The sequence below is a fragment of the Lithobates pipiens genome, unplaced genomic scaffold, assembly GCF_037356315.1.
Source record: "Lithobates pipiens isolate NorthernLeopardFrog02 unplaced genomic scaffold, aLitPip1_a1.2 Scaffold_28, whole genome shotgun sequence".
Classification (NCBI taxonomy): Eukaryota; Metazoa; Chordata; class Amphibia; order Anura; family Ranidae; genus Lithobates; species Lithobates pipiens.
In genome coordinates this window covers 229,721,696-229,744,111 of record NW_027507789.1, presented here as the reverse complement: position 1 = coordinate 229,744,111, position 22,416 = coordinate 229,721,696, and the positions used below count along the sequence as shown (strand labels likewise).

Genomic DNA, 22,416 nt, shown 5'->3' with positions numbered 1-22,416 from the left:
GCGGTGAGATGATTGGAGGACAGGGACCTCATTGTCCAGTGGTGAGATGATTGGAGGACAGGGACCTCCTTGTCCAGTGGTGTGATGATTGGAGGACAGTGACCTCATTGTCCAGTGGTGAGATGATTGGAGGACGGGGACCTCATTGTCCAGTGGTGTGATGATTGGAGGACAGGGACCTCATTGTCCAGCGGTGAGATGATTGGAGGACAGGGACCTCATTGTCCAGTGGTGAGATGATTGGAGGACAGGGACCTCATTGTCCAGTGGTGAGATGATTGGAGGACAGTGACCTCATTGTCCAGTGGTGAGATGATTGGAGGACAGGGACCTCATTGTCCAGTGATGAGATGATTGGAGGACAGGGACCTCATTGTCCAGTGGTGTGATGATTGGAGGACAGGGACCTCATAGTCCAGTGGTGAGATGATTGGAGGACAGGGACCTCATAGTCCAGTGGTGAGATGATTGGAGGACAGGGACCTCATTGTCCAGTGGTGAGATGATTGGAGGACAGGGACCTCATAGTCCAGTGGTGAGATGATTGGAGGACAGGGACCTCATTGTCCAGTGATGAGATGATTGGAGGACAGGGACCTCATAGTCCAGTGGTGAGATGATTGGAGGACAGGGACCTCATTGTCCAGTGGTGAGATGATTGGAGGACAGGGACCTCATTGTCCAGTGATGAGATGATTGGAGGACAGGGACCTCATAGTCCAGTGGTGAGATGATTGGAGGACAGGGACCTCATTGTCCAGTGGTGAGATGATTGGAGGACAGGGACCTCATTGTCCAGTGGTGAGATGATTGGAGGACGGGGACCTCATAGTCCAGTGGTGAGATGATTGGAGGACAGGGACCTCATTGTCCAGTGGTGAGATGATTGGAGGACAGGGACCTCATTGTCCAGTGATGAGATGATTGGAGGACAGGGACCTCATAGTCCAGTGGTGAGATGATTGGAGGACAGGGACCTCATTGTCCAGTGGTGAGATGATTGGAGGACAGGGACCTCATTGTCCAGTGGTGAGATGATTGGAGGACAGGGACCTCATAGTCCAGTGGTGAGATGATTGGAGGACGGTGACCTCATAGTCCAGTGGTGAGATGATTGGAGGACAGGGACCTCATAGTCCAGTGGTGAGATGATTGGAGGACAGGGACCTCATAGTCCAGTGGTGAGATGATTGGAGGACAGGGACCTCATTGTCCAGTGGTGAGATGATTGGAGGACAGGGACCTCATAGTCCAGTGGTGAGATGATTGGAGGACGGTGACCTCATAGTCCAGTGGTGAGATGATTGGAGGACAGGGACCTCATAGTCCAGTGGTGAGATGATTGGAGGACAGGGACCTCATTGTCCAGTGGTGAGATGATTGGAGGACAGGGACCTCATTGTCCAGTGGTGAGATGATTGGAGGACAGGGACCTCATTGTCCAGTGGTGAGATGATTGGAGGACGGGGACCTCATTGTCCAGTGGTGAGATGATTGGAGGACAGGGACCTCATTGTCCAGTGGTGAGATGATTGGAGGACAGGGACCTCATTGTCCAGTGGTGAGATGATTGGAGGACAGGGACCTCATTGTCCAGTGATGAGATGATTGGAGGACAGGGACCTCATTGTCCAGTGATGAGATGATTGGAGGACAGGGACCTCATAGTCCAGTGGTGAGATGATTGGAGGACAGGGACCTCATTGTCCAGTGGTGAGATGATTGGAGGACAGTGACCTCATAGTCCAGTGGTGAGATGATTGGAGGACGGGGACCTCATAGTCCAGTGGTGAGATGATTGGAGGACAGGGACCTCATTGTCCAGTGGTGAGATGATTGGAGGACAGTGACCTCATAGTCCAGTGGTGAGATGATTGGAGGACGGGGACCTCATTGTCCAGTGGTGAGATGATTGGAGGACAGTGACCTCATTGTCCAGTGGTGAGATGATTGGAGGACAGTGACCTCATAGTCCAGTGGTGAGATGATTGGAGGACAGGGACCTCATAGTCCAGTGGTGAGATGATTGGAGGACAGGGACCTCATTGTCCAGTGGTGAGATGATTGGAGGACAGGGACCTCATAGTCCAGTGGTGAGATGATTGGAGGACAGTGACCTCATAGTCCAGTGGTGAGATGATTGGAGGACAGTGACCTCATTGTCCAGTGGTGAGATGATTGGAGGACAGGGACCTCATTGTCCAGTGGTGAGATGATTGGAGGACAGTGACCTCATTGTCCAGTGGTGAGATGATTGGAGGACAGGGACCTCATTGTCCAGTGGTGAGATGATTGGAGGACAGTGACCTCATAGTCCAGTGGTGAGATGATTGGAGGACAGGGACCTCATAGTCCAGTGGTGAGATGATTGGAGGACAGGGACCTCATTGTCCAGTGGTGAGATGATTGGAGGACAGGGACCTCATTGTCCAGTGGTGAGATGATTGGAGGACAGTGACCTCATTGTCCAGTGGTGAGATGATTGGAGGACAGTGACCTCATAGTCCAGTGGTGAGATGATTGGAGGACAGGGACCTCATAGTCCAGTGGTGAGATGATTGGAGGACAGTGACCTCATAGTCCAGTGGTGAGATGATTGGAGGACAGTGACCTCATTGTCCAGTGGTGAGATGATTGGAGGACAGGGACCTCATTGTCCAGTGGTGAGATGATTGGAGGACAGTGACCTCATTGTCCAGTGGTGAGATGATTGGAGGACAGGGACCTCATTGTCCAGTGGTGAGATGATTGGAGGACAGTGACCTCATAGTCCAGTGGTGAGATGATTGGAGGACAGTGACCTCATAGTCCAGTGGTGAGATGATTGGAGGACAGGGACCTCATAGTCCAGTGGTGAGATGATTGGAGGACAGGGACCTCATTGTCCAGTGGTGAGATGATTGGAGGACAGGGACCTCATAGTCCAGTGATGAGATGATTGGAGGACAGGGACCTCATTGTCCAGTGGTGAGATGATTGGAGGACAGGGACCTCATTGTCCAGTGGTGAGATGATTGGAGGACAGTGACCTCATAGTCCAGTGGTGAGATGATTGGAGGACAGTGACCTCATAGTCCAGTGGTGAGATGATTGGAGGACAGGGACCTCATAGTCCAGTGGTGAGATGATTGGAGGACAGTGACCTCATTGTCCAGTGGTGAGATGATTGGAGGACAGGGACCTCATTGTCTAGTGGTGAGATGATTGGAGGACAGGGACCTCATTGTCCAGTGGTGAGATGATTGGAGGATAGTGACCTCATTGTCCAGTGGTGAGATGATTGGAGGACAGTGACCTCATTGTCCAGTGGTGAGATGATTGGAGGACAGGGACCTCATTGTCCAGTGGTGAGATGATTGGAGGACAGGGACCTCATAGTCCAGTGGTGAGATGATTGGAGGACAGGGACCTCATTGTCCAGTGGTGAGATGATTGGAGGACGGTGACCTCATTGTCCAGTGGTGAGATGATTGGAGGACAGGGACCTCATAGTCCAGTGGTGAGATGATTGGAGGACGGTGACCTCATTGTCCAGTGGTGAGATGATTGGAGGACAGGGACCTCATAGTCCAGTGGTGAGATGATTGGAGGACAGGGACCTCATTGTCCAGTGGTGAGATGATTGGAGGACGGTGACCTCATTGTCCAGTGGTGAGATGATTGGAGGACAGGGACTTCATAGTCCAGTGGTGAGATGATTGGAGGACGGGGACCTCCTTGTCCAGTGGTGAGATGATTGGAGGACGGGGACCTCCTTGTCCAGTGGTGAGATGATTGGAGGACGGTGACCTCATTGTCCAGTGGTGAGATGATTGGAGGACGGTGACATGGTGCACCAACCACAATGTCACGTTCCAAGTCACCCAGATCCTCTTTCTTCCCCATTCTGATGTTCGGTTTGAAATTCAGCAAGTTGTCTTCACCACGTCTAGATGACTAAATGCATTGAGTTGCTGCCATGTGATTGGCTGATTAGCAATTTGTGTTACCGACCAATAGAACAGGAGTACCTAATAAAGTGTCCTGTGGGTGTACATGGAGGACCATAGAGACCTCACCTTGGCCTCTGATTGGTGGATGTGTGGGAGGCGGAGCTTCTCATTGGTGGGAAATTATACAAATCTCTTCCTGTAACAATTATAAGAGGAAATGAGAACATTGTGAAGATAGAGCCGTCCTCCTGGCAGTCATGCCGATCCTCTGACTTCAGTATTCACTGGCCACACCGAGATTAGAGGATCGGCATGACAGCCAGGCGACCCGCATTCCCAGGAGGCCTCTGGTCTCCCCAATCTCAGTGGGGCCAGAGAATACTGAAGTCAGAGATCCTGAGGCCTCCTGGGAATGCAGCTCGCTTGGCAGTCATGCCGATCCTCTGGCCAGGGAATCACAGTACTGAAGTCAGAGGATCGGCATGACTGCCAGGCGACTTGCATTCCCATGAGGCTCCCGGTCTCTGCGATCTCAGAGTGTAGCCAGAGATCCCGAGGCCTCCTGGGAATGGGGCTCGCCTGGCTGTCATGCCGATCCTCTGACTCTCTGAATAACGAGTCTTCCTCTTGGTTTTCCTCAGGTCAGTTCGGGGACTCGGACCGGCATACTCAGGAATACATCGCCTGGCTGTCGGGATACTGCCAGGCCTTCTTCCATGGCCTCCCGGTGAAGGTCCAGGGGCCAATCAGCATATCACAGACTGGCTGCCGCTTCCGGGTCAATGACTCCACCCACAATCTGCAGATCCACGCAGGTAACGTGTGTGACGTCACACCGATCCCCGCCCCCCGAGGGAGGGGCCAGTCCACCCAAAGTCATGCCTGTTCCCAGCTCCGCCCACTTCCTCACAACCCTGATGAAGGCGGCTGACTTCCACCAATCACAAATAATGTGTAACGCCAGCCAATAGTGGAGTTCTGAGTAAGAGAAGACTCCGCCCACAATGATAACATCAGCTTTGTGTGGACTGACCCTTTAAGTCAGTAGATTCCCCTGGGGCACTATCAGCGCGCACTGTGCGCACCCCACACCTAATCAGGCTGTGATTTCTCCTCAGGTGATCTCCTCCGATATCTGAAGACGATAAAGCCGCCCGACGCGTTCTGTATAGTGGGGGCCACCATGATAGACCTGTACCCCCAGAGCTCCTGGAACTTCGTCTTCGGGATGGCGTCACTCACAGAAGGTGGGAGGAGCTCCAAGTGTCTGTTTATTGTCCTACAGGGTTCCGTTGGGGGACACATGGAGGGGACACGTTGTCAGTGTTTCGGCAGGGGACGGAGTCTCTAGTTGGGGGACACATGAAATGACCTCTCTGGTCTATGTTGGGGACACGTTGTCCGTGTTTCGGCAGGGGGCGGAGTCTCTAGTTGGGGGACACATGAAATGACCTCTCTGGTCTATGTTGGTGACACGTTGTCTGTGTTTTGGCAGGGGGCGGAGTCTCTAGTTGGGGGACACATGAAATGACCTCTCTGGTCTATGTTGGTGACACGTTGTCTGTGTTTCGGTAGGGGGCGGAGTCTTTAGTTGGGGGACACATGAAATGACCTCTCTGGTCTATGTTGGTGACACGTTGTCCGTGTTTCGGCAGGGGGCGGAGTCTCTAGTTGGAGGACACATGAAATGACCTCTCTGGTCTATGTTGGTGACACGTTGTCCGTGCTTCGGCAGGGGGCGGAGTCTCTAGTTGGGGGACACGTGAAATTACCTCTCTGGTCTATGTTGGTGACACGTTGTCCGTGTTTCGGCAGGGGGCGGAGTCTTTAGTTGGAGGACACATGAAATGACCTCTCTGGTCTATGTTGGTGACACGTTGTCCGTGTTTCGGCAGGGGGCGGAGTCTTTAGTTGGAGGACACATGAAATGACCTCTCTGGTCTATGTTGGGGATATGTCCGTGTTTCGGCAGGGGGCGGAGTCTCTAGTTGGGGGACACATGAAATGACCTCTCTGGTCTATGTTGGGGACACGTTGTCCGTGTTTCGGCAGGGGGCGGAGTCTCTAGTTGGGGGACACATGAAATGACCTCTCTGGTCTATGTTGGTGACACGTTGTCTGTGTTTCGGCAGGGGGCGGAGTCTCTAGTTGGGGGACACATGAAATGACCTCTCTGGTCTATGTTGGGGACACGTTGTCCGTGTTTCGGCAGGGGGCGGAGTCTTTAGTTGGGGGACACATGAAATGACCTCTCTGGTCTATGGAAGGCGACACGTTGTCCGTGTTTCGGCAGGGGGCGGAGTCTCTAGTTGGGGGACACATGAAATGACCTCTCTGGTCTATGTTGGGGACACATCCGTGTTTCGGCAGGGGGCGGAGTCTCTAGTTGGGGGACACGTGAAATTACCTCTCTGGTCTATGTTGGTGACACATTGTCCGTGTTTCGGCAGGGGGCGGAGTCTTTAGTTGGAGGACACATGAAATGACCTCTCTGGTCTATGTTGGGGATATGTCCGTGTTTCGGCAGGGGGCGGAGTCTCTAGTTGGGGGACACATGAAATGACCTCTCTGGTCTATGTTGGGGACACGTTGTCCGTGTTTCGGCAGGGGGCGGAGTCTCTAGTTGGGGGACACATGAAATGACCTCTCTGGTCTATGTTGGTGACACGTCTGTGTTTCGGCAGGGGGCGGAGTCTCTAGTTGGGGGACACATGAAATGACCTCTCTGGTCTATGTTGGGGACACGTTGTCCGTGTTTCGGCAGGGGGCGGAGTCTTTAGTTGGGGGACACATGAAATGACCTCTCTGGTCTATGGAAGGCGACATGTTGTCCGTGTTTCGGCAGGGGGCGGAGTCTCTAGTTGGGGGACACATGAAATGACCTCTCTGGTCTATGTTGGTGACACGTTGTCCGTGTTTCGGCAGGGGGCGGAGTCTTCAGTTTCGCTCGTTACGATTATGATTTTTACAGCTCCAGCTACAAAGGTCGATTGAAGGGGAGGAGTCCAGCGACGGGGGATTACTCCGTATTTAATGGATATTACACTCCGCCCATCACTAGCACTCTCCTCGTCCGATCCTGCAAGGTAAGGTCCTCCATGTTTGTACAGCGCCATGGCGCCTGGCGGCGTGATCGTGTAGCTTTGTTGCAGTGATTGCCTCCTCCGCGATTGTACTTTGTGTTTCAGACGCTGACACATGAGATCGGTCACATGTTCGGCCTCCGCCATTGCCAGTGGCTGCAGTGTGTGATGCAGGGATCCAATCACCTGGAGGAGTCCGATCGGAGTCCGCTGGACCTCTGCCCCATCTGCCTGCGCAAACTGCACTCCGCCATCGGCTTTCCCATGGCGGAGAGATACAAGGTGAGTTCTCCGCCCCTCTGCACACCTCTACCTGTCTATCATTAGCTGCTTTGCACAAAAACAAGCCAGTTGTTTACAGAGCTCAGTAGCTCCAGGTGAAATTTACACTCACAGTTGATTGGGTAAGCTGGGCGACTCCGCCCCCCCCCTTTTCACTTATTACACGGCTTTGTAGGGGGTTCCAAGACACAGTCCACCTTTAAATACCAGCCTGCAGAGCATTGCAACTCTGATCAGTGCGTCATGGGTGCAATGTGCAGGTGCTGCGCTGTTTATGCGTAGAGTCCTGTGCTGAATTCAAATAATGACGACAAGCTGCAGGAAGAAGCCCCCCCACAATTTTGGTAAATGGGGGGTGATGTGAGAGGTGGGGGGGGGCTGTATGCTCCCACGTTTCATGTTACACCCTAAGTCTGGTATCAATGATGGACTATACCATTCAGGTCAGGAAGAGATAATCCGAAGGCAATCGGCTACTGCTCTGCTCTCTCCTTACACATCAGTGTCACAGCTCCTCCCTCTAATATTTGTTTATTATCATTTATATTAATATTAATAAATAGTTAAAGCGCCATTAACTTGAAAAGCAAACGTTTATCATATCGCAGCTTACTAATTCTTCGATGTGACGGCTGCATTCGTTTTTCTTTCCTTTATTTTCCCCTGAGGATCCAGCCAGTAGTTTTCTTATTCTTCAACAGAACAAGCTGTCCTGCAAATGTAGCAGTTGAGGGGGGGGGGGGGAGACAAACCATTCACCACTGACAGGGGTGCTTACAGTCATCAGCTTTAAAAATCAATGGGGAAAAAAATGTTTTTTCCCCAAAAGGAACAAACGTGTGACCTGGAGTTTGGCTTCAGGTTGTTGGTGTATCTAAATCTGCTAGTCCATCTAACACTCCCCTCCCCCCCCCAGACTGACAATACTGCCAACCACAAGTGCCCCCCCTGTGCTCCTTCATCCAGATTGGGGGGGGGGAGGGGGTGCTTTAATACAGGAGGTGTGTTACTGGCCAGATCACCAGGTGAAACGGGGAAAGGGGGGGGGAGGGGGAGCCTAAAAAAAAGAAAACGAATGCAGCCGCCCCATCTAACGATCGGTCAGCTGAGATATATACGGCGGCCGCGGCTGGTTTGGGGTTTAACCATTTCCCGCCAGCGGGGGGCGTACATGGAGGTCCTCGGGTTTCCGTGGTTATCCCGGGATGGTGGGCGCACCTGCAGGCATCATCCCGTATCGATCTTCTCAGCCGGCGATTCTCTTCAAGGCAAAAGTGATGATCGGAGTGGCTAATTAGCCGATCGGTCGCTTCCGCGGGTGGCGGAAGGGGGAGGGGATCCCATCCCCCTCCTGCAGCCGCCTCTCCCGCCACTCCGGTCCCAAATCTCTCCATAAAGAGGACCGGACACCAGGGATGTCGTTCATCACAGGTGATAGCAATAAAGTTCGTACAAAAAAAAGTGTAAAAAAACAAATAAATACATTTAAAGCGCCGCCGTCCCGCCGTACTTCCACACGACCGCATACGTTACTCCCGCGATGGAACCACGCATGTGAGGTATGGCCGCGATCGTTGGAGCGCGAGCGATTATTCTGTCACCAGATCTCCTCTGTAACAATAAGCTGGTAACCTGTAAAGGCATTTAAAACGTCACCTGTGGAAATTTTTAAGTACTGCAGTTTGCCGCCATTCCACAGGCGGGCGCAATTTTACAGTCTGACCTGTTAGATTTCATCGTCTTTTATATTATATAACAACTTTTTTTTTTTAATTCATGAAATTATTTTATCATTTCCCCCCCCCAAACAAATTGCGTTTGGCACAAATGCCGTGTGACGTAAAATATTGCGGCACCCACCATTTTATTCCCTGGGTCTCTGCTAATATATATATAATATTTGGGGTTCAGAATCGGCCTGGGTGGTCGGGGGTTAATACCGCCTTAAATAACAGAAGAAAGAAGATGAATTTACGACTCAAAACTGTAAAGAGTTCCCCTTTAAGTGACGGGAGAAGTCGGCCTACCTTCATCCCGGAGATGGCCCTTGGGGCTCCCGGCTGTTGGGGCGAGTCCCGGTGACCCGCCAGCGTTCTCCTGCGGGGGGCGGGGTCACAGCACGGAATCATGGGAGGAGAGGCTGCAGTCCCACCCAGAAGCACCTGACTTTGAGCTTGTCTCCTCAGCCTACAGGGGGCCCAGTCCGTTGGATCGATCGCAGCAGCTGTTCAGTAGTGGGTGCTGATTGCACTACCTTACCCACGCCTATGGCCTGATCTTGTGGGGGGAGGGGGATTTTCTTAGTAGTGAATATCAGACCTGCAGCCAGTGGGGGAAGAACTCGGTTTGGTTTGTTTCCAACATGTAAACAATATAAACATAAAGAAGAAACAGAAATCACAGCAAACAACACAAAACAAAATCATTTCTACTACAGAAAACAATAACAAAAAAATGAAAAGGAGCGGGAAGAAGCTGAACCCCGCCGGTAACACGGCTGCTCTCGGCACAGCCCGACCTCCCGGCACCGAGGCCCACCGAGCGGCGCCCAGAGGGTTACCCGCTTCCAGTCTGGCCCAAAAATCCCGCCCCCCTCCCCCCCCCCTTCATGTAAAAAAACAGCTTTTGTTTTGTCAGAAAATAGCTTTACCCCCCTAAACACATATATATATATTAGCAGAGGCCCTGGAGAATAAAACGGGGGTCGTTGCCTATTTTTTATGTCGTTCAATATTCGCGCGGCAGTTTTTCAAACGCAATTTATTTTTGGGGAAAATAATACATTATAATGAATTTTAATGCACAAAAACGCAATATAAGGTATATATATATATATATGGTATAATGTGAAAGATATATACATAGTTACAAAAAAAAAAAAGACACAAATAATCAATATTAATAAAATATTTTTGTGCCATCTATGTGTGTGATGTGAAAGATGATGTTACGCTAATTAAATAGATCCCCAGCGTGCCACGCTTTAAAATTGCCTGATCCTAAAAATCTCCATAAGCGAGGCTTTACAGATAAAGGCTCCTCCCCGACGCGTTGCGTCACTGCACATCTCTGTCAGTGGCTGGCAGTGTGTTGTAATGAATTATTATTTATATTTTGTTTATTTTTAGTTGGCGCCCCCTACCTCCTTATCTACACGACTTATTTCTGTGTGGGAAGACTTATCTATGCTGGCGGCTTCTCACATCCTTATTTTCCATTCGTAGTGAGTTCTGGTTTTGCGCATTAGTTCACCCCTCCCCCATATTTTTCAAAAGCCTTTACAGGTTTACCAGTTTAAGCCCCTGTACACACGGGTCGGACATTCCGACAACAAAATCCGTCGGATTTTGTCTGAAACTGGTGTTGCATACACACGGGTCGGACAAAGTTGTCGGAAAATCCGATCATTCAGAACGTGATGACGTTATTTCTTTTACGATGGGACTACGTTCAGGCTAGTAGCCAATAGCTTTGGCCTAGGAATTTGATCTGAGCATGCATGGCACTTTGTCTGATCGGAATTCTCTACACATGATCGGACAAAGTCATGTTGTCGGAAAGTTTTATAGCCCAGCTCTAAAACTTTGTCGGTCGGATATTCCGACGGAAACAGTCTGATGGAGCCCACACACGGTCGGATTATCTGACAACACGGTCCGATCGGACATTTTCCATCGGAATATCCGACCGCGTGTACAAGGGGTTAGAGTTACAGAGGAGGTCTGGTGATAGAATTATCGCTCTCGCTCCGACGATCGCGGCGATACCTCACATGTGTGGTGTGAACACCGTTTACATATGTGGGGGCGGGACCGACGCGCGCCTTCGCATTTGGCACGGCGGGGACGGAGGGCACTATTATTGATATACTTTTTTTGGTCTTTTTGTTTTTTGTTTTTTTATTTAAAACTTTCATTTACAATTTTTGATTTTTTATCTAATTTTTTTTTAACACTGTCAGTTGAAACTTTTTTTTTTATCAACTTTATTGATATTACAAGGGATGAACAACTTCCCTCGTAATAGGATGGGCCGGGACAGGTCCTCTTTATGGAGAGATCTGGGGGGGGGACCCCAAATCTCTCCTCTGGCCTCCAATGCAGCCAATCAGACACAGATCCGTCTGATTGGCTGGCTTCCCTGGTCAGGTAAACAAGCAACCGAAACAGGAAGTGATGAAATTCTCGTTGTTTCCTGTCTCTGATGTCACACAGTGGGAGGAGCAACATCACTGAGTGCCTGGAGGCCGCCAGTCGCAGGACAGAGCGTGGTAAAGGTGGCGGGAGGGGGGGGGAGGGGGTGGTACCTCCTTGTGCCGCCTGGTTGGCTCTTTTTCCTCTTGGCCTTTGGGGGTGTTTTCGATGCCGGTTCCCCTGATTCGGGTTCCATTGAGATCGATGAGCTGCGACTTGTCATGTGACTTTATGTGCAGAAAGTCGCATTGATGGAAACGGAGCCGGAAATGAATCCAGCGGCTCGGAAAACTTCCATTTTGTAGGGAATCGCCGGCCCTAAAGAATGAGATCTCCATCGAGCCGGGATGTCGCCCTTCCCCCTCCAGGGGTGGACAGGAAGTGGTTAACCCCGCCCCCTTCCCCGCCATTAATAATAATAAATGATCTGGCTCTTCCCGTCAGTATAAAATCCATTCTAATATATTATACAGATGACTACGAATGAGCTCTGCGCATTTCTATGTGAAGCAGAATATGGAAATACGGGACAGCAAAGATGTCAGTGTTACTCTAATACAGTTCACACCCCGCCTGCTTGTATGACAATCCGCTGACAGCCCCTCCCCCGTCATCTAACCCCCCTGTGGTGTGTGTCTAGGCTCTGCTCCGCTGGATGGAAGACGATGGAAGGGAATCGGAAGTTTCCGGGGAAAAGGAAATCTTCAAGCCGTTGGAGAGTTTCCAGGAGCACAGAGAGTGGATCAGAACCTGTCTGGACATCTTATTATAAAGCCTGGAGTGGTCAGCCATGGGACAACCACCAAAGTCTGACTCCGCCCCAGGACATGGAGCTGGGAGGGGTCAGCACTGCGGTCAGGTTACTATCACCATCTGAGGCCTCCTCGGGGGAGATTTTGCCTCACTTCCTGTCCCAGGGGAAATGTTGTCACCCACACAGGAAGTGATGAATAAACCCCTAACAGGGACACGGCGATAAGAAGCTGATGGGGGTTGTAGTCTTCCTCTGTTCTCCGACAAATTGTAGCAAAATGAATAAAATGAGTCGGTGCCACAGATGTGTAATGTGTCGTTTTGAGGTTCAGAACAATTTGTTGCTCTATATATATAAATAATTGGAGATTCGAAGGATGAAGAATATAAAATGATTCATTTATTTAGTCATAATGGAAAAATGTTTCATGTTAAAAAACATATCTACTCGTAACACCATCACACGAGTTCATCATATCAGAGGGGTGTAAAGATCTGGATTTCTAACATGTTTCACCCACTTAGGGCTTCTTCAGGGGAAGAACACGATAACCTGCTACTATTCTAAAACCTTATTAAAAAAAAATAAAAAAATACACCAAATAAGTCCCAAGATGACGTCACATGACAGCGTCTTTCTGAGCCGCCGTCACCAAAGGGGTGTGAGAATCAAATATTAAATTGTGACTGCGCCACCCAACATGAAAAGACCGAGGAGCCCATCCAGTCTGCCCATTTCTTTTGTTGGGTTTTTATTGTTTTGTTTTTTTTGTTAACTTTATTGTCTGACTAGAGATCTATGTTTATCACAAGCATGTCTGATGCTGTTTACTACTGACTGTCTGACTACCTCTGCTGGAAGTTTATTCCAATCACCAACCAGCAAAAGGGCAGAGCAACAGAAATAAATAATCGCATCAATATTGTCATAAACAAAAGAAATCAATGAAAAATAAAACCTTCACAAAGTCCATCAATAGTGTCAAATATTCCAAACGTGTCCTCCCCTCCCCTCCCCCTCCACCCCCCCGAATCGCATATAAAAGTGCAAATCCTTTTCCTTCACCACAAAAGTATAAAAAGTATAAATATATTCTGCAAAAAAAGGGGAACTGGGAGAAAAAAAAAAAAAGACAAATGTCTCGCCTCTCCAAATGATCAATCATCGTCCTGGGAAGTTGCTGCATACACAATCCAATCCTCGGCAGATCTGATCGCATCAATAAGGCTCCGTTTAAACGAATGTGACCTGTCATGGAACTTTGGACACATAAAGTCGCATGACAAGTCGCAGCCCATTGATTTCGATGGCGCCCGTTCCCATCTATGCGACTTAAAGTTGCAGTGACTTTGAAAAGGTTCCTGCGCTACTTTGATGCAGCTTTGGTTCTGGAGGCTGTAAAGTTGGATCAAAGCTGCACTCAAAGCCGCACCCTAAATCGCACGACATTTTGGTCGCAAACATGGAAACGTAGCCTAAGTCATTCCATTCAATCTTTACACTCCATTCACACTTCTACTACTCCAAAGTCGCACCGTTTTTGGAGTGCAGATTTGGATGGGTGCGACTTGGATACGACTTTTGGCTTTGACCAGTGATAAGGGACAGCTGTTGCACACAAGTTGCATTGTAGAACATTCAGGAACGACTTTCCTGCAAATTTTGAGGGTTAACATTGAAGTCTGTGGCCCTCAAGTTACATGAAAGTTGGACCAAAGTAGAGCGTGGACTACTTCCAAATCGCTGCAACTTTAAGTCGCACAAAGACGAAAGGTGATCATCGTCCTGGAACTTTAATTTCCAAAGTTGCACAACAAGTCGCACAAATGTGTATGGAGCCTATCGCAGCTTTGGATAGGTGTGGCTTGGATGCGACTTTGGTTTCGCCCCGTGATAACGGACAATTGTCGCATAACATTCTAACATTATTATAACATTGTATAGCATTCAAATGCGACTTTCAAGCAACTTTTTGAAGGTTTAAATTGCCGTCTAAGTTGCATAAAAGTCAGACCAAAGTATTACATGAACTACTTTAAAGTCGCTGCGACTTCTCACATATAGGGTCGGTTTCCACTACTGAGGCCTGAAAATCACACAATTTTGCCGCAAATTATTCCTGAGGTCTATGTTAGTCGGGGGGGGGGGGGGGGGGGTTGGTTTAGTAAACCTGCAGAGGGCAAAATCTGCTGCAGCTGTGCAAAGCGGCCAATCAGCTTCTGACTTCAGCTTCCTTGTTTAGGCTTTGACAAAAAAACCTGGAAGCCGATTGGTTCCTATGCAGAGCTGCACCAGGTTTTGCACTCTCTGGTTTTAGTAAATCTCCCCCAATGTGTCAGTTATCATATTTCCTCCCGAGAGCCTCGCCTAGTCTGGTGTGACCAGTGCAGATCTCAGTGCAGATCTCAGTGCAGCGCTCAGTGCAGATCTCAGTGCAGATCTCAGTGCAGCGCTCAGTGCAGAGCTCAGTGCAGAGCTCAGTGCAGATCTCAGTGCAGATCTCAGTGCAGCGCTCAGTGCAGAGCTCAGTGCAGAGCTCAGTGCAGAGCTCAGTGCAGATCTCAGTGCAGAGCTCAGTGCAGAGCTCAGTGCAGAGCTCAGTGCAGAGCTCAGTGCAGATCTCAGTGCAGCGCTCAGTGCAGATCTCAGTGCAGATCTCAGTGCAGCGCTCAGTGCAGAGCTCAGTGCAGAGCTCAGTGCAGAGCTCAGTGCAGATCTCAGTGCAGAGCTCAGTGCAGATCTCAGTGCAGAGCTCAGTGCAGATCTCAGTGCAGTGCTCAGTGCAGAGCTCAGTGCAGAGCTCAGTGCAGAGCTCAGTGCAGATCTCAGTGCAGATCTCAGTGCAGAGCTCAGTGCAGATCTCAGTGCAGAGCTCAGTGCAGAGCTCAGTGCAGCGCTCAGTGCAGAGCTCAGTGCAGAGCTCAGTGCAGAGCTCAGTGCAGATCTCAGTGCAGAGCTCAGTGCAGATCTCAGTGCAGAGCTCAGTGCAGATCTCAGTGCAGAGCTCAGTGCAGATCTCAGTGCAGTGCTCAGTACAGTGCTCAGTGCAGTGCTCAGTGCAGATCTTAGTGCAGATCTCAGTGCAGATCTCAGTGCAGATCTCAGTGCAGAGCTCAGTGCAGAGCTCAGTGCAGATCTCAGTGCAGAGCTCAGTGCAAATTTAGGTTGCAGCAGGCCACCTGTAGGGGTATAACCCTACCCCCTAAATAGTAACTGTATAAAAATCAAACAAAATGGTGTTGCGCTACCTCATAAAATCAAATTATACTATAATCTCTTAAAATAAAAAAATATTGTGCTACCAAAAATGTAATTTCTGCCTATTAAATAGGTAAAATATACCTTCATTTAAACAGTTATATATTATACAGTGTATCAAAATAGTTCCAACTATATAAAGTGCCTTAAACAAATGCAATTGTGAATGATCAAATAAATGAATGTAAAGTGTCCAGTGCTTAAATTAACCACTTGAGATCCGCGCTATAGCCAAATGATGGCTACAGGGCGGATCTCCTTTTCCGGGACTACGTCTATTGACGTCGTCCCGTGTACGAGCGGCCTGCGCGCCCCCTGAGGGGCGCGTGCGGCGTGCTTTGTGATCGGTGAGTCCATGAGACTCGCCTGATCACCGATCCGTGCAAGGGGTCAGCCATTGACAGCTGATCATGTGATATAACGGAGCCGGTAATTGGCTAGTATTCCTCCTCGCGCTGACAGCATCAGTCCCGATCACGGCCAGCCCTGCCAGTGCCCACCTGCCCCCTGCCAGTACCCACCTGCCCCCTGCAGTGCCACCCTAATAAAAAGTAAGTGCCCCCCGTCAGTGCCACCCAGCAGTGCCCATAGTGCCACCCAGCAGTGCCCACAGTGCCACCCAGCAGTGCCACCCACAGTGCCCACAATCTGCCTCAAAGGTGCTGCACCCCAGTGCCGCCCATCAGTACCCAGCAGTGCCGCCCATCAGTGCCCAGCAGTGCCACCTATCAGAGCCACCTATCAGTGCCCATCAGTCCCATCTATCAGTGGTACCTATCAGTGCCCATCCGTGCCACCCATCTGTGCCATCTTATCTGTGCCCATCAGTGCCACCTTATCTGTGCCCATCGGTGCCGCCTTATCTGTGCCTATTAGTGCCGCCTTAACTATGCCTATCAGTGCCCACCAGTGCAGCCTATCAGTGCCCACCAATGCAGCCTATCAGTGCCCACCAGTGCCGCCTCATCAGTGCCGCCTAATCAGCGCACTTCAATGAAGGAGAAAAATGACCTGTTTGCAAAATTTTATAACAAACTATTAAACATGATTATTTTTTTTTTGCATCTTTTTTTGTTTGTTTAGCAAAAAATAAAACTCCGAGCTGTAACTAAATACCACCAAAAGAAAGCTCTATTTGTGGGAAAAAAATGATAAAAATGTCATTTGGGTACAGTGTTGTATGACCGCGTAATTGTCATTCAAAGTGCATCAGCGCTGAAAGCTGAAAATTGGTCTGGGCAGGAGGGGGGTTTAAGTGCCCAGTAAGCAAGTGGTTAAATAGCAGCAATAAATATCAAAGTGTCTCGTGCATCCAAAACATCTATAAAGATAATTCAATCAAAGGACTGTGTACATTCCACACGTGGAACACAGCGTGCAAAATCCACCAAAAGAAACCAGCAATAAAGAAAATAGCTGAAGAAATGGAGTCTATGTTGTGAACTTGGGGTGAGTAAAGTGAGCAGTGATTGGTTCAGTGCTTCTCCAAAAGGTTGCCAGAAAACGTGTCTAGTCCTTATTCTGAGTGTTTCCACAGCACATCAGGTGAAATGGCCACTTACCTCACTGCTGTAAGGTAAACAGCAGAACAGCCCAGTACAAGAATTCAGGGATTGTACCCCCCTTTCCTGGCAGGTAAGTGCTGCCCCCCCACGGCTGATATTTTCCACACAGCTCTTATTGCTCAATGTTATTCCATAGTTGTTTCATAGGAAAGAGGTAAAACTGGTAAAAATTGGAAATGACATTCCCTGAGGAAGTCACGTGATCGGAGACGATACGCGTCGGAATTTGGATGCCGGAAGTGACGTTCGTATTGCAAGTGGAACGCTCGTTTGTTTGTGTCTTGAAGGCTGTTTTTTTTTTTCTTCCGCTGTGTGAGTACCCGTCTAATGTATTTATATAAATACATTTTATTACATATTTCACTATTGGAGCATACTTCTCTCTTTCCTATAAAGCAACTATGGAATAACATTGAGCAATAAGAGCTGTGTGGAAAATATCAGCCGTGGGGGGGCAGCACTTACCTGCCAGGAAAGGGGGGTACAATCCCTGAATTTTTGTACTGGGCTGTTCTGCGGTTCACCTTACAGCAGTGAGGTAAGTGGCCACTCCACCTGATGTGCTGTGGAAACACTCAGAATAAGGATTAGAGACGTTTTCTGGCAACCTTTTGGAGAAGCACTGAACCAATCACTGCTCACTTTACTCACCCCAAGGTCACACATAGACTCCATTTCTATTTCCATTTCTTCAGCTATTTTCTTTATTGCTGGTTTCTTTTGGTTGATTTTGCACGCTGTGTTGCCACGTGTGGAATGTACACAGTCCTTTGATTGAATTATCTTTATAGATGTTTTGGATGCACAAGACACTTTGATATTTATTGCTGCTGTTTAATTTAAGCACCGGACACTTTTATATTCACCAGATTCCGCTCTCTCCAGTTTTAGTAAATCCCCCCCCCCCCCCCGATAGTTACAGAGGTCACCCCCGTGTGATGGAACCATTGGTGGGGCTTGAGCTACGCCTATGACAAAGGATGGAGATATCCGGACCCTACAAAGCATCATCCCTATAGGAGAGATTCTCTACAGTAAAAGCATTAAACCCACAGGAAGCACCAATGTTACAATCAATAGCGGAATGTAATAATAACAAGTATACTTTTCTTACACATAGGAGGATCCACAATCATGGTGACCACAGGAAGGTTGCGGAATATTTTGGCATAATCTATCAATCACCCTCCCTCCTAGGGTTGCCGCCTGTCCGGGATTCACCCGGACAGTACGGGTTTGGAACCATGCGTCCAGGTTTCAGACTGCCTGATACCCGGACACATGATTCAGACTGGACTATGGCCTCCCATCGGGGTTTCTGGCTGCAGTTGTCTAAGCCAAGAGTGTCTCCCCACACTCCAATCCCCGGGGATGTGCCTCAGAAAAGGAAAGTGCAGCCCAGAAATTGTCCAGCAGTCTCAGATATATCTGATGAGAGGTGCTGACTGCCAAGGGTGAGTGAGCTCACCATCCATCCCCGTCTGCGACTGATGTCTCCCCCTCCCCCCTTCTCTCTCTTCCTGAGTACACTTATGCCCCCACACACAGATCAGAGTTCTCAGTGTTACCCCTTACATCAGAGTTCTCAGTGTTACCCCTTACATAAGAGTTCTCAGTGTTCCCCCCTTACATCAGAGTTCTCAGTGTTCCCCCCTTACATCAGAGTTCTCAGTGTTCCCCCCTTACATAAGAGTTCTCAGTGTTCCCCCTTATATCAGAGTTCTCAGTGTTCCCCCTTAGATCAGAGTTCTCAGTGTTCCCCCTTAAATCAGGGTTCCCAGAGCATCCCTTATGTCAGAGTCCCCAGAGTTCTCCCTTACATCAGAGTCTGCATGGTCCCCCCTTACAGTGTAAGGGAACTCTGCGAGTTCAGATGTAAAAGGGGAACTCTGTGGAATCTGATGTAAAGGGAGACTCTTGTTATTAACTTCATATGATTAGAAATGTTATTCAATAGAAAAATATACGTATAGTTTATACTAGAAAGAAATATTGCCATGCCCCGCTGAAGTGTTCGGGTTGGACTTGATGAAAAGGTGGCAACCCTAGCTGGGCCCCTCCCCCCGTTAGGTCAGATTTGCCCCAGGGGAGGGGAGAGGGGGTGGAGGCTTCCTCTATGTAGATCAGTCCATGAATCTCACCCATGTGGGGCATTGCAGTTCCTCACCACAGACGTAGATGGCGGCGTGGAGGGGCTGGGTGAAGGTGGTGGTGAAGGTGTGGAGGTGTCTGATTGGGAGTCTCAGCTCATAAAAGGAGAGTCGCCCCGCCTCATAATCCAGATATATCCCCAGCCTGTCACAGGAAGGACTGACAGGTAGAGCGGTGCCTTCTTTGTCGTGCATGGCTGCATGGGAGAAGAGGCTGTCCCCGGTCCGACACACACACCAGGATTTGTCGTTATTCCCAATGACAGAAGTGTCTCCTCCGCGCCCCATACTGGGGTAACACACCCCGACTCTCCAGCTCCCCGAGCCGCTGGTCTTCACCCTCCAGTAATATCGCCCCAAGGGGAAGGCTGTGCTGCTGAGAACCTGGAAGGACTCAAAGCGCTGAGGAGCCGCCGGCCGCTTCTGACTCAATACGGACCAGGAAGCGGCTTGCAGATCTTCCGAGATGTAGAGATTATCCGCCGCCGTGTCCAAGTCCAGCCGAACCCTCGCCAGCGACTGAGTGCGAATCTCCGGACTCACCGCCGTCATCATCTCATATAAACCTTCATGGATGATCTCCGAGAGACACTCTTCATCCACATCCCCGGCCTCATCGCCCCCCGGCTCCTCGTCTGCATACCCCGCCTGGCCGATGTCCCAGAAAGCCTCATCTCGTAGGTCATGTGACGGGTCGTGTGACGGGTCGTGTGACGGGACGTGTGACGGGTCGTGTGACGGGTCGTGTGACGGGTCGTGTGACGGGACGTGTGACGGGTCGTGTGACGGGACGTGTGACGGGTCGTGTGACGGGTCGTGTGACGGGTCACGTGACGGGTCACGCAAGGCCCAGAGCTCCTGAATATGATGGACCTTCCTGGACAGCTCTTCCATCTCCATCTCCCGCCTCCGGATCAGATCCGCGATGGACTGTGAAACCTTCTTCTCCTGCCGGGACGTCTCTTGTAGGACCCGGTTCTGGATTTTCTTCAGTCGTTTCTGGAGTCTTCTGAAGAGGACGTTGACCCCGTCCGTCACCCCCCCGGCCTTCTCCCTCACCTTCTCCCGGTGCTCCCGCAGCCTCCGCACTCCTTTCTCCATCTCTTCTCTCTTGGTGGTCAGTTTCTCTAGAAGGAGGTCTATCATCACCTCATCGGACCCTTTGTGGGTGAGGGCGCTGTACTTATGGGGGGACGTGGTGGGATCACATAAGACGTGTTCTGGTGACACTTTGTGGACTAGAAGGTGTTGACCACACAGAGAAGCTTCACAACGCAGGCAATATTTCACAGCCGGGACGGAGGAGTCTATACAAAACGTACAGAATGCCCTGGATCCCTCGACTCCCGATTGGGAAGAGTCCGGGGTTGGTTCTGATTGTGAAGATTTGGGGTTCGGTCCTGATTGTGAAGAGTCCAGGTTCAGTCCTGTTTGTAAAGAGTCCGGGTTCAGTCCTGATTGTAAAGAGTCCGGGTTCAGTCCTGATTGTAAAGAGTCCGGGTTCAGTTCTGATTGGGAAGAGTCCAGGTTCAGTCCTGATTGTAAAGAGTCCAGGTTTGGTTCTGACTGCAAAGAGTCCGGGTTCTGTTCTGATTGGAAAAAGTCCAGGTTCAGTCCTGATTGTAAAGAGTCCATGTTCTGTTCTGACTGCGAAGAGTCCAGGTTTAGTTCTGGCTGGGAAGAGTCTGAGTTCAGTTCTGATTGGGAAGAGTCCGGGTTCAGTTCTGATTGGGAAGAGTCCGGGTTCAGTTCTGACTGGGAAGAGTCCGGGTTCAGTTCTGACTGGGAAGAGTCCGGGTTCAGTTCTGACTGGGAAGAGTCCGGGTTCAGTTCTGATTGGGAAGAGTCCGGGTTCGGAAGCTCTTCTTTTTCCTGCTGTTCCTGGAGCCATTCCTGGCATTCTGTGCAGACTGACACCCCGAACTCCTCTGGAGCGCCGAGCACACTGGTGACACATTCTTGACAGAAGTTGTGTCCACAGCGGAGTGTCACCGGCTCGGGCTTGGTGTCCAGGCAGACGGAGCAGCTCATCTTCTGGCCGCACCAGGAAGAGGAATGAAAATGCAGCCTGAGATCTGGAGAGCGAAGTCTTAAAAAGAGTGTTGGGGGAGGGGCGGGTGTCATTTCACGGACAAGGCGTAGAATTTACGGGAAGGGAATTCGAGAACTTTTCACCTTTTAGAATCTTGCAGTGCTGGGGATGCTTTCAGGGTGGGAGGCGGGTGAAGGACACATTTACCGCCCCCCTTCCTGAATAGAGCCAGCGATCCGCAACAATCACCGACTCTGTTCATTCATAACTGAGGCAGGTAAGCTGTTCAGGGGGGGGAGGGGAGGAACCGGATTAACAAAATATAAAATGTGAGTAAAGTTCCTCTTAAATGCAAATGGCAAAAAAGAAAAGGAATGCAGCCGCCACATTTAGTGACTGGTGAGCTGCAATCAGTTACATTGTTGGATTCAGTATATATAGAGATACACAGAAAAGACCAATCATGACTTACCTCCACCGTCCAATGACGTCTCCACCGAGGCCTACGCTTCTGGGTGTGTCCATCTCCTGTGTCCCCCACTGTGTGCTGTGCTTCCTTTTTCTGGCCCCTACTGCCCTATAGGGCCACAGTACAAGGACACGATATAGGGCCACAGTACAAGGACACGATATAGGGCCACAGTACAAAGACACGGTAGAGGGCCACAGTACAAGGACATGAGTACAGGAACATAGTAAGGACCAGGGTACAGGGACATAGTAGAGGGACATGGTAAGGACCAGGGTACAGGGACATGGTAGAGGGACATGGTAAGGACCAGAGTACAGGGACATGGTAGAGGGACATGGTAAGGACCAGGGTACAGGGACATGGTAGAGGGACACGGTAAGGACCAGGGTACAGGGACATGGTAGAGGGACACGGTAAGGACCAGGGTACAGGGACATGGTAAAGAGACATGGTAAGGACCAGGGTACATTGACATGGTAGAGGGACATGGTAAGGACCAGGGTACAGGGACATGGTAGAGGGACATGGTAAGGACCAGGGTACAGGGACATGGTAGAGGGACACGGTAAGGACCAGGGTACAGGGACATGGTAGAGGGACATGGTAAGGACCAGGGTACAGGGACATGGTAGAGAGACATGGTAAGGACCAGGGTACAGTGACATGGTAGAGGGACACGGTAAGGACCAGGGTAC

General features: G+C 50.0%; 1 protein-coding gene across 1 annotated transcript in view; it reads left to right on the top strand.

The window, feature by feature from the left end:
- The window catches only part of AMZ2 (archaelysin family metallopeptidase 2), a 41,047-nt gene extending 28,503 nt beyond the window's left edge, over positions 1-12,544 (top strand). The window contains exons 3-7 of the mRNA XM_077458441.1: positions 4,574-4,747; positions 5,051-5,179; positions 6,858-7,018; positions 7,121-7,297; positions 12,131-12,544. Coding sequence (XP_077314567.1) covers positions 4,574-4,747; positions 5,051-5,179; positions 6,858-7,018; positions 7,121-7,297; positions 12,131-12,262 — 773 coding nt within the window. The 3' untranslated portion in view covers positions 12,263-12,544. The remainder of the gene's footprint in view (positions 1-4,573; positions 4,748-5,050; positions 5,180-6,857; positions 7,019-7,120; positions 7,298-12,130) is intronic.
- Positions 12,545-22,416: the final 9,872 nt, after the last annotated feature.